We start from the raw sequence: 12,533 nt of genomic DNA on the forward strand, positions 1-12,533 counted from the left end.
ACAAAATTTTCAGAACAAAGTTTCCAACAACACTGTAAAGTCTGTATTAATTTGATCCCAGCATACTAATGAGCATGACATTTAAATAAAATGAAGAATGTGTCCACTGGTCAATATATAGCAAATTCTGCAACTTTTCAATTTATAGGGACATAACTCAAGAACAGCAAAAGTTATGCCACCCTCATTAGATCTTGATCTGTGTTTGGTGGTAGTTAGCATTGTGTATAAATTTCGTAATATTTGGTTAATGCAAACTGAAGTTATATTGTGGAAACTGAATATTTGCCAATTTTCCATTTATAAAGGGACTTAAGTCGAGAACAGCGATAGTGACACCACTAGAATTCAAACATGATCTGTGATTGGCTGTAATAAGCATGTTTTATGTTTTTGGTTTAAGTCTGTCGTATTTGTTTTTCATAATTTTTTTATAAAATAGACTGTTAGTCTTCACAAAAGAATTGTTTCAAGTATCAATTTGTATACCATTACCTTTCTCTTAATTATTCCTTCCTTGGCAATCTTTAGTGATGCTATACAAGACTGCAGTGCCTCTTGTGATAGACCTTGGAATGTTGTTCTCTGTAATATATTATTTTTAATTAGGAATGTGTGGTAAATGTTTATTTACCCAAAAATATAAGTTCATCAAATATATACATCTAAATTCGACGTGAGATTGCACAATGATGGCTACACACACAAACACTGTATGCAAGGCTAAAAACACCAACCAGAAGTGTTTGTTAATTCAACAAGACAACCACAAACAATGTCTCTTCAGTGATGTTCCAGTACTTTGAAAGAATTATATCAGTAATATTTCATAAATCAAAAGAAATAAATGCATTATTTTTTTAATTTTAACTTTTAGTTCAACAATTCAAAATAATATCAAAATCTATAGCATTACCAATTTACTGTAACTGGACCTTAATTGAAAAACAAAAATTTCTTTCTTTCCAGAACACATACATGACATATGACAAACATGTATATATAGATAGAAATATTAATGACTGTGTCATTTGTTGAGATGTTTTAAAACAAAAAATAATGTCAACAAGACTTCATATACATGTAACAAATTAACAACCATTTATAAAAGAATTATAAAGTTTACTTGATGATAATGAACTATTAAGAGTCATTGGGGCCTCCGTGGCCGAGTGGTCTAGGTAGTTACTACTGTAATCACTATCCAGTCAACACTGAAGTTGTGAGTTTGAACCATGCTCGTGCAGGTGCACTTGACTCCAATCTTAATTGACTAGGATTGTCAGTTTTCTTATCAAAGGTCAGTGGTTTCATCCAGGCACTACGCCTTCCTCCATCAATAAAAACTGGCCACCATGAAATAGCACAACAGCAGTGCTTAAAAGTGGCTTTAAAACAAAATAAACAACAAAATCAAATTAAGAGTCATTAAAATGCTATATTCTTACATCAATACATCTGTAAAGCTTGGAAAGTGTGACAAGAGTTCTACGGACTGTAGGATACCACATCCCATGGAGGTCAGCAGGTGACATAGGCATAGTCATTGGTGTCGTCCTTCCGGAATCTGAAGAAAGTATCATGTATTTGTACATCGTTTAATCAAATTGATGGCCACATATGCCTACATCTTTGATTTAGATGTGAATGATAATTAACTTAGAAAAGTGTTACAACTGATTACAAATTAAGGATAGATACAAATATACCCAAAAAATCACAAAAAATTTGTTCAGCAAATTATATGACTCTTAAGGTCACAAATAAAAAAGAAAGTTTTGACTGAAGGCTGTAAGAATTTAATTTTTCCAATAATAAAATGTTAACCCAAGAGATATGTCTAGACTGTGGACCAATTAAGACAGAAAGACATATTAACTGTCTATTATCATATTCAAATTCCTATAAAAACTGTCTCAGAATTCACTACCATTCATTGATTTAAGGGAGAGAACTATAAAGTCCTCAATCACCCTCTTCCTCATTTTTGCACAGTGATTGGTCATCATTGATAAAGTTAATATACATGTACATGATGCAGAAAATATTTTTATAAAAAGGTGGATTAGATCAATTGAAGCCTTAAAGATCCTCATAAATTGTAGACACTGTGATAAGTCTCATCTGTGTGTAATTTCAATAGTGTAAAGTGTGGTAATGCTATATTTTTAATGTTAATTGAAATGAAAACACTTTGAAACAAATAAACTATGAAAAAGTTTTGTCAATGGACCATGACTTTAATACTGCAACAATTATTTAATGCAAATTCAGGACAATTAAGTTATTGAAATATATATATATATAATATATGAAGTGTCCTTTACATATTGAAATCTTACATCGTGTATTTTTATCAGGCTTTCCAAAAATCTTAAATTGTCTATTCTCGTTGGAATTTTCAATAGCTGACATTATTTTTTTTTACTTCAGTGTTTCTACAAAGGGAATGATGATAATAATAAACAAACCTGATGAAATGTCAATTTCTTTGAAGGAGGTTTCCTGGACCTGACCATTTGTGGTGATGTCAGCTACCTCCTGACTAGTAGCAGATACAGTTGACCCTGACCTTGAATGGCCTGTTGTACTTGATGCATTGGATCCTGACCTACGATGACCTTTTTTACTTTCATTTTTGATGCTTTCAGCAATACTCTAAAATTAAGAACACAAAATTATAAAAAAAACCCCAAATAAAGTGATATTCTGCACAAAAAGTTATATGATGCTGACTAAAGTAGGTTCATTTAACATTTATGTCTACAAAGTACATGGACTTTTAGGATAAATAACATTAACAGTCTTGGCTTTTATTTTTTTTTAAATATTTTTATTTAAAAATGATTCCATACATTTAAATGCCATAACACAAAATATAAAAAATGTAAATAGACGAGGAACATTTAAGTTGTATTATTTTAAGATTCATTTAACTCATAGACATGATAGAAGTTTTATGTTAAATACAATGTGTTGCCAAGTAACAGACACTACATACAATCCAGTTTTTCTGGGTAAGCCAGATCACCCTGTGCAGGTGTATAACTGAGAATATCTTACCTCCATCATTTACAGTTTTTTGGGGTAAGCCAGATCACAGTGTGCAGGTGTATAACTGAGAATATCTTACCTTCATCATTTCTAGTATTTCTGGGTTAGCCTGAAAAATCACACTGCAAGTGAATAACTGAGTATATCTTACCTCCATCATTTCCAGTTTTTCTGGGTAAGCCAGATCACCCTGTGCAGGTGTATAACTGAGAATGTCAGACTTAATATAGATATAGGTACGATAAACAAATCTTTCCTGGATATCCATCAACATCTGCCTGCAAACTATTTCAAATGCCTTCAGTTCCTGTGCTGTAAAAGTCAAGCAAAATATTGTTATGACATAAGAGTCAAGTTTCTTAATGCAAGTTAAAAAATTGAAAACAAGAATGTGTCCATAGTACATGGATGCCCCATTTGCACCATCATTTTCTATGTTCAGTGGACCTTGAAATTGGGCATTGAAATTAGAAAGATCATATCATAGTGAACATGCGCACAACGTTTCAGTTGATTGGACTTAAACTTTATCAAAAACTACCTTGACCGAAACTATAACCTAAAGCAGGACATAGGGATGAATGCATGGACAGACAGTCTGACAGATGAAGAAACAGACTCACAGACCAAAAACATAATGCCACTAAGTGGGGCATAAAATTAAATCATAATTTGAGAACCTTGCTGATACAACAATTTTTACAATAAATTATCTTCTTTAAACTTATACCGTACTCTTTAATCTATATGAAAATGATTGATTAAACTTACCATTATTTAGCACATGTTCTTCTAACATCTCAATTTTAAGAATACTACACAGCTCTGATAATGTTTCTAAATGATTGATGTGTATTATTAATGGTCGAAGTGTATCATACAAGTGACTGCACAGCCTTTCTAACATATCACTGCAATAGAAAATGCATATTATCAATACTTCAGCCTAAAGTTTGAAAAAGTATTAATAAAGTCTTTGTGAACCAGAGTTTGGTAAGTAAACTGAGAAGATATGAAGCACCAAAGTGGAATTAAGATTTCTACCATTTCCTAAATAAAATATTGAATGCTTGAACTTAGACACAACAAAGCAGTTTTAATTTAGATTACATCCTTTCCATAAATTACATATTAGATAAAGAAATTACACAAAATAGTGATAATTTGACTACAACTCTTTTACTAAACACTATATGCTATACAAAGATATTCTTGTTTATTATTCATAAATATTTGCTCCCCATTACTACTGTGAGATATACCACTGATTAACTCTTGTATTGTTTTGTTGTTCATTGAAGGTAGGCAAATTTTCCTCAAGATCAACTAGTTTTTACAGTTGCAAAATTTTTTAAGAACCAACAATACCATAACAAAATAGTGCCCTCTGAATTCAGTATTAGATATAGTAAAAATAAAATAACAGGGTAAAACTACTTACTCTAACAAAGAAGTTGGTTTGGAAAAAAAATTAAAATACAATTGATATTCATCTTCACACACATGAACCATAAAAGCACACCCACTTCTCATCTGAAATGGAAAAAGTATGACATGTGGTCTGTATCTTCCTGTATTAACTCATCACAAAATTAACAGAATTCATTTTAAAGGTAATCAATAACTCGATATTACAGATTTTACAATGAGAACATAAACAATCGTTATTATCATATTACATTATTTCTGAACTTTGAGGTTATAATAAATAAATCATTTAAAAACATTACCAGGTATTTTAAAGTAAAATCACTGCAATATTCACAATTAACTTTCAAATATTGGTGTAATGTGTATGTTTTGCTTTATTCCTTTATAATTTTTCACAGGGTCTAGTCCTGAATAAGTATTCTGCAAAAAATCTGGAAAATTATATAGTTATATTTAGGAGTAACAGTACAGAGTTGCTGCTATCATACTAATAATACTAACCAGAGTGCAGTGATCACGAACATGTTTTGAAGCTAAATCTGTTATTGTGGTTGATATGCTTGGCCCTAGTAATAATTCTCGTTGATTAAAATAGCACTGGTGACAATCAGATAAAATCTGAAGATACCTGAAAAGCAAAAATATTACAGGTTGGAAGCTTCCAATATGGAAAGAAAAAAAAAGGAAATTATTAGTTATTCAATTACCAGAGGCTTTGACACTAGTACCAGACACTAGTACCAGTCAGATACAAAATACCAATGACTACTATCTTTTTGCAAAATGTATCTGATCCAAGAATATGACAGAGCAACTTATAAAATGCTCAATTTTTATCCTTTAAATTATACTAATTTTGCATTTAAATATTCTAATAAATTAACTTTCTTTAATTGGAATAGTGTATTTGATTAGTGTCATAAAAAGGGTTCTGCATATATAGTGTATTTTCAAAAGACAAAAAGTTTGGTCAATCTAAACACTCCTCAAAGGTTGCTGATTTCTGCATATTTTCACAATTAAAAGAACAAGGGCAAAAAAAAAACCCCAACACTATAATTCCTGTGCAATTGCCTAAAACAATTCCTTATTTTCTTATTGTAGCAAAGTAATTTTACACCAATTTTGTTGTTGTTAATTTTGTCTAATAATATCATATTTCCTATTCATAGTATAGTTTAATGTAGGTTGCAACAATGTTTGAAGAGGACTTGGATTACATAATAGATATTCATTATGATTAAATTTTACCATGACAGAAACTATAATCTAAACTACTGCACAAAAAATAAATAAGCTATTATTCTTCAAATCAAATTTTCGAGAACTATATTTTTGAAGTAGTCAAATTGAAAAAATACTTTTCACAATAAATAATATATTTTTTTTTGAAAAGCTCCTTCAAAATTTGTATTGACTGCATTCACTTGCCGTCTTGATGTTTTGCTAGATATATAATAGACTTGAGTGTGTGCATGGATATATATTGCCTACATAGTGATCTATTAATAGCTATAAAAACATGGTTATTTGATAGCCAATGTTTAACCTAATTTTCTAGCACTTACTCAGGACTTTTATCTATACGGATTTCTAACTGTTCCATTAATGCTTTTACTCTTGTAGAATTGGCTCTAAATTTCCCATAAAACAGAGTAAAAGCATTATCACCAATACTCGGAGATTCCTGAAATTACATTTGTTATTTGTAATGGTCTGTGATCAATAAAAACTGTGTAAAGCAATAGACTAGTAACAATACCTAAAATTCAATTACGTAATTATAAAGAACATAAATAAATATAACTTTAGAGTTAAATTACTACACATGTTACATGCATGAGTGAACAATACAATGAAGTTAACTGAGAGGACTGACTTTCACATTTATAACTTTGATAAATTTACATTGTTTCTTCTAATATTACAATATTTGACAAGTTAAACAGTTGATCTAATTTATGGATTTTAGGGTTTAACCAACAGTATTTTGGTAAACATTTCTTTCTTTATAACTTAAAAATGCCAAGGTTTTATATGTTCAATTTTCCTTTATCTACTGATTTTTAATTAAATACATGCCATCCAAAATAATTGTCATGGAAGATTTGGGTGAAAATAACTAGAAAGATACATTTTAAGCTTGTAATTTTCAAGTATAACTAATATGAATGTTTGAATTGATGACTCCATTGATCCATGAACATAAGTTATAATCATCATAGGTGCACAAAGAAGAATAGATGATAAACTATTAGATTGCTGCTTCAAATACCAGTTTTCAATTGTTTAAGTTCCTGACATCATGTTTCAATGTGTTGTGGAATAATAAGATATAAGTTTATGCATTATTATCAGTACTGTTGACATACCTATAATATTTTTTACCATGATATAATGGTAGTTTTAGCCACATGCATACATTGTGACTTTTTTCCTATGACCTTTTTTCTTGTGACTTTTTTTGTCTGACTTTTTTTTGTGAATTTTTTTCCTATGTAGTGCATACTAGTACCTATTATAGCACCTCAATTATTTTCTTGATACTTATAAAAAACTTATGTAGTATTTTTATGATCAATAAAATTGAGAAAGGAAATGGTGAATATGTCAAAGCGACAACCACCCGACCATAGAGCAAACAAAAAAATGTATATTTTCAACATTTATCTTTCCAATTTACCTTAGTTGGCTGGACTTGCTGTGTGGCATTCTGTAGAATCTGGACTACATGAGTTTTTATCAAATTAAGGGCTTTAGATAAACACTGTCTGAATCTGGTTAGAAATACAGGCGATTCTTTATATCTAGGCTGAAAATAAAATTCAAGACAACTTTTATTTTAATGAACTAATGATAATGAAAGTGAAAAATGACAAAGAAACAACCCTATAAGTACTGGGTCTACATTTATTTGTTTTTTAATACAAATATAAAATTACAATAAATGTGAAAAATTATTTGTATAATGATAAAAATAAAAATATTAAAATGAGTTAATATGAATTAAGTAAATATCATCAAATAATACCTTAATTTTTTTATCCAAACTTTTAGCATTGTTTTGGTAATACTTATTTCATTAATTGGACTACATCACTTGATGGACAGATGTGTATTGGTCAACAAGTTATCATTTTAAGTAAGAGCAAGTCAGTTTTATGTGGTTAAGAATTTTGACATGTATTTGAATAGAACAAATATTTAGATTTTACAATATGAAAGACAAGGGCATTTGTCTAATTCTTAACTATGGTTCTTATTCCTTTATGAAATGTGTTTGACAATGATCAACAATTCCAAGTTTACATGCCCTGATGAAGAGAACACTAGAGTACAGTTTCTATTTCTAATGAAAATTGTTTACAGTACAAACCACTTTTATACTTACATTGTTGTTTAAATAAAGTATACACTCATCAAGACGTGACAACATGGGTACAAAAGATTCATTGGTGACTGTCAACGATGGCAAACCAAGTTTCTGTAAAATGAAATGTCAACAATTATACAATAATAATATATGGCTTTGTATAGTGTTACAGTGTTAGAGATATTAGAAGTCCTATTAGCTATCTAACACTTGAGACATTTTCATAATATCAAATTTATTTGATCATCAGTCTGTCTCTTAATTTTGTTAATGAATAACACAAAAACAATTTTACATAAAAAATTGAAAATATATATAATTTTATTCTGGTCATTTCACATAATTACAACAAAAAAATGAGTCATTTTTTAGGCTTCCAGCTTTCCTGTAAATTGTATTAAGTATGTTACAGAAAAACTGTAGTCATCCTGTCATGTTACAGATATTTGGAAAACTTACTGCAGTTATCCTGTCATATTCATTGAAGTATGAGAGTTTATTGCTGATGTTTTCCGCTGTGTTCATTAACCTGGTCTGAAAAATAATAAACAATTAAACAATATATGTTGTCTTTTTTTCAAAAATAGAAATTGATAACCAGTTCTATTATTCATGTCAGAAAATGTGTGTGATTTTTTTTTTTTTTTTTATAAAGTTTTACATTTAGTGTAAAACTCATAACTGCAGCGTAAAGAAATACTGCCTAGACTTAAGGTGGATCTTTCATAGCCTCTGTTATATTTCTACAGTTTGTTAACAATCAGTATGGTTTAAAGCTTGACTATTGATGATGACCATATTATGACATTTAGATTTTGTGTTGCTAAGTTAGTCTCATTGACATACCAAAAGTCTTCTTTTATCTAAACATTCCACATGTCCTTAAATGATTGATTAAAATGTGCATGTCACTGTTATCATCATACATTCATTGAAGTTATCATTCATCGCATCAAAAATATTTATCTTATCTCATAATAAACCTAAAAAGGTTTCTTTTTTAGCATTGATTTGTTATATTTATGTTTTAAATCTTTTATTTTTTTGTTTTGTTTATGTTGCTTTCTGTTTGTAGTGCCAATCAAGACATATAAATCTGTGTTAATGGTTAAATATTTTGAATAACTGATTTGTACTTTGCATGAAATAAGAATTATAAATATGAACATAAAGGCTACAAAATCCTATGGCATGTTGACATACCTGTTCTGTCAAAAGATCTTCACAAGCTTCATGAAGGGCATTAGTTTTGGTAGACACAGATATATACTGGTGTTGTAAACCATTTAGAAAGTCCAAAGCTCCAGAAACTTCTTGTAAAATGCTTTCACATTGGGATTCATAATGTTGTAATTCAGTTATGTAGGATCTGTAACAGAACAGCAACAATTCTATCTTCAACATGTTCACAAGTTTTTAGTTAAAATAAATGATAAGCTGTATTATAAACAGTCTGTCTTTTGGGAAGAGACATGTACCAAAAAGGTTCAAGATTTACTAATCAGTGAAACTTTTAAATATGTATTTACCTCATAAAATATTATCCATTACTTCAAGTAGTTGTAGCATTATTTTTCCTCTTTCTTTCTTTTTTTTTGTTATAAAACTATAAGTTAGTTTCTGTACTTTCAATATTAAAAGTCATATGAAACGAATGACCGGGGAAAAATAATGTTTATCCAATTCTTGAACCAATGCATGCATATATCATAAACTTAGTCTTCTGTGCACGATTTTATCATTTTTTACGCAACCATATCGTATAATCGTCAAATTTTTTTCTCTCTGTCTGTTATGAAGTTAAAATATAGCATCTACTTAAATGTCGTGTTTTGAAGCCGAAGTTTACCAATGTCACCTTATAGTCAATCATCAACAAAGAAGCATGGATATTGAGCACATGTTTAGCATGTACAATCAGATAATATTTATTTAAATGACAGACCCATGCGTATTGTGATTTACAGTGAGTTGCTTGTAGGTGTTATGGTAAAATTTTACCTATAGCTCAACCTGTTTTTAAAATTGTCAACACAATAGGGACATTTAAATTGACCAGTTGGTATTGTTAGATTTAAATATACCTTGATTCTACCTGTACAGATTTTTATTCACCTAACCAAAAGTTTCAGCATGCTTTTTTCCTGAAGATTTTCTTACCTAGGATTATTCTATTAAAAATTGATAGGGAAGAAAATAATTTGGTTTTCATTGTTTTAAATCCCTGATATATTTGATTTATCTATTTTTTACCTAAAATTCTAAATCAGTAAAAGATTAAAATAAATATGTATTACTATGTTTGAAAATTAAAACTGTTTTTACACCAAAATGCTTCTTTAAAATTCGAACCCTTATACATAGTATTGTCCAGCTGCCAGTGAAACAAGAAATAGCTGTTCAGGGTGTTTACAGTTTAAATTTTCAGAGGGATATGTTGTTTTTTTCTTCACATGACCCTTCAAGATTCTCATTTTGGATTATTATTTGCAATGTTTTAAATCTTTTGGTGTCATTGTGCATACAATATTGGATTTATTTTATTTGAATTCACTACTCAGACTTTTTATAGCAATTTTGCTTCTTAAAATGTGATGTGTTTCTTTCAAGATTTTATTGTCATGAAGGACATCAAGGAGGAAATAATTCATTCAAACCGTTTTGTGGGGCTTACATATGATGTTGTACATATAAAATTCGAAATAATTTTGGAGTATACCTTGCTGTGTTTTTTCTTTGAAATCTATTATAATATTAGTGGGAGTTTTGTGCATAAAATGCTGTGTTCACTAAAGGAATTCAATTTTTCATACGATGGGATTTAGTTATGTCAAAGATTTAAAGATTTCAAAACTGGAATTCAAGTAGGAGATATAGTGTGAGTTCATCCAACATGTTTCTGTGGCTTTAAATGTGATTTTTGAAATATTCATTATTAATTTTGGGATCTATTACAAATTTAAGATGATTCTCTATTCAAATGGGATCTTGGAAATGAAATAAAATGTTAAAGTAATGCAGTGGATATAGTCTAATCTAGTGATAAAGTGAAAAATAAAAGTAAAATATTCTAAAATATTCCTAACGTGAGGAAATGTTTTTTAAAAGTGAATGTGAAATTGGAAATAGTCATTATAAAATTCTGAATCAAATATTGTTTGATTTGGAAATTATTATAGGAAATGAAATAAAATGTTGAAGTAATGCAGTGGATATAGTCTAATCTAGTGATAAAGTGAAAAATGAAAGTAAAATATTCTAAAATATTCCTAACATGAGGAAATGTTTTAAGTGAATGTGAAATTGGAAATAGTCATTATAAAATTCTGAATCAAATATTGTTTGATTTGGAAATTTATTATAGGAAATGAAATAAAATGTTTACTGTGGATATATTAAAATCAGGTGATATATAGTAAAAATATAAATAAAATATTACAAAATATAAGTGAGGATAACTATTTGGAATATAGTAATGGAAATGATTCTGAATTATGTATAGATTCTGCACCTGTTAAATTAGGATGTATATAATTGGAAGTTAATCAGAATTTATACTATGGATTTAGAAAAAAATCTAGTGAAGTAGTGAAAAATGAATAAAATTGGGAATTATTTAAAATCATTGGAATTCTGGATGAGATGTCAAATATTAGTGTAAATAAATTAATGAAATTGTTTATTCAAATATGATTTTAAGGTTTCATTAAAGTGAGTGAAATATTACGACTGGATTATTTAGGGTATTAAACACTGCTAGTAGTGGCTATGCAAACATTTAGATGAAATGTAGTGCATTTTAGGTCATGCAATTTTAAATTACATGTAACTGCAAGAAAATAAAATATATGATAAAGTCATTCTTGTTTGGCTTGATCACTCATAAGATTTTGAATGACAGTAAAATAAAAATTTCTCAATAGAATAATCCTAGGTAAAAAAAAGTTCAGGAAAAAAGCATGCTGAAACTTTTGGTTAGGTGAATAATATTTTTTACAGGTAGCATCAAGGTAGATTTAAATCTAACAATACCAACTGGTCAATTTAAATGTCCCTATTGTGTTGACAATTTTAAAAACAGGTTGAGCTATAGGTAAAATTTTACCATAACACCTACAAGCAACTCACTGTAACTAATTTTGGAAAAAAATATTTGTCATGTAAAAATTAAAACAGCAGGAAATGAGCAAGAAACACTGATACACTGGTATTTATTCTGACCATGAGATCGCTAAATTCTACCATGCTTTTGTGAAACAAACCTGTAAGTGTCTTCATCTTCTTTTTCAATATCATTTTCAAGTTCTGCAAACCAGGATAAAAACTAAAAAAGAAAGGAAGGAATGAATATAAAAATCAGTTTATATCTATATTCATTCAAACATTCTGTTCATAGTTTACACCAGCCTCAAAAAACATTCTGAATTGATAAGAGTGTGCAATTGTTACAAAAAAAATTTGTCAGTCATGTTAAGTATTTTCTTATATCAACAAACAAAACAGTTATAAGGAACTTAAGCCTCAAGTCACATAAACCTTATTAAGAGTAACTTATTATCTTAATTTTGCAGTACATTATTGGATACCTAAACTACATAAGTGTCCTTACAAACAACGGTATATTGCTGGGTCTTCCAAGTGCTCCACGAAACCTCTTTCTAAATTATTAACATCT

At 29.0% G+C, this 12,533-nt stretch overlaps 1 protein-coding gene across 2 annotated transcripts in view; it reads right to left on the reverse strand.

Moving 5' to 3' along the window:
- LOC139517660 (conserved oligomeric Golgi complex subunit 3-like) overlaps positions 1-12,533 on the reverse strand; it is a 28,354-nt gene that overhangs the window by 10,549 nt on the left and 5,272 nt on the right. For both annotated transcript variants that reach the window (XM_071308936.1, XM_071308935.1), the window contains exons 3-15: positions 12,121-12,182; positions 9,062-9,227; positions 8,318-8,392; positions 7,877-7,969; positions 7,169-7,297; positions 6,054-6,172; positions 4,987-5,113; positions 4,496-4,587; positions 3,826-3,965; positions 3,206-3,366; positions 2,472-2,658; positions 1,449-1,567; positions 496-585 (exon numbers count right to left, since the gene is read on the reverse strand). In XM_071308936.1, coding sequence (XP_071165037.1) covers positions 496-585; positions 1,449-1,567; positions 2,472-2,658; positions 3,206-3,366; positions 3,826-3,965; positions 4,496-4,587; positions 4,987-5,113; positions 6,054-6,172; positions 7,169-7,297; positions 7,877-7,969; positions 8,318-8,392; positions 9,062-9,227; positions 12,121-12,182 — 1,560 coding nt within the window. The remainder of the gene's footprint in view (positions 1-495; positions 586-1,448; positions 1,568-2,471; positions 2,659-3,205; positions 3,367-3,825; positions 3,966-4,495; positions 4,588-4,986; positions 5,114-6,053; positions 6,173-7,168; positions 7,298-7,876; positions 7,970-8,317; positions 8,393-9,061; positions 9,228-12,120; positions 12,183-12,533) is intronic.

The sequence above is a fragment of the Mytilus edulis genome, chromosome 3, assembly GCF_963676685.1.
Source record: "Mytilus edulis chromosome 3, xbMytEdul2.2, whole genome shotgun sequence".
Classification (NCBI taxonomy): domain Eukaryota; kingdom Metazoa; phylum Mollusca; class Bivalvia; order Mytilida; family Mytilidae; genus Mytilus; species Mytilus edulis.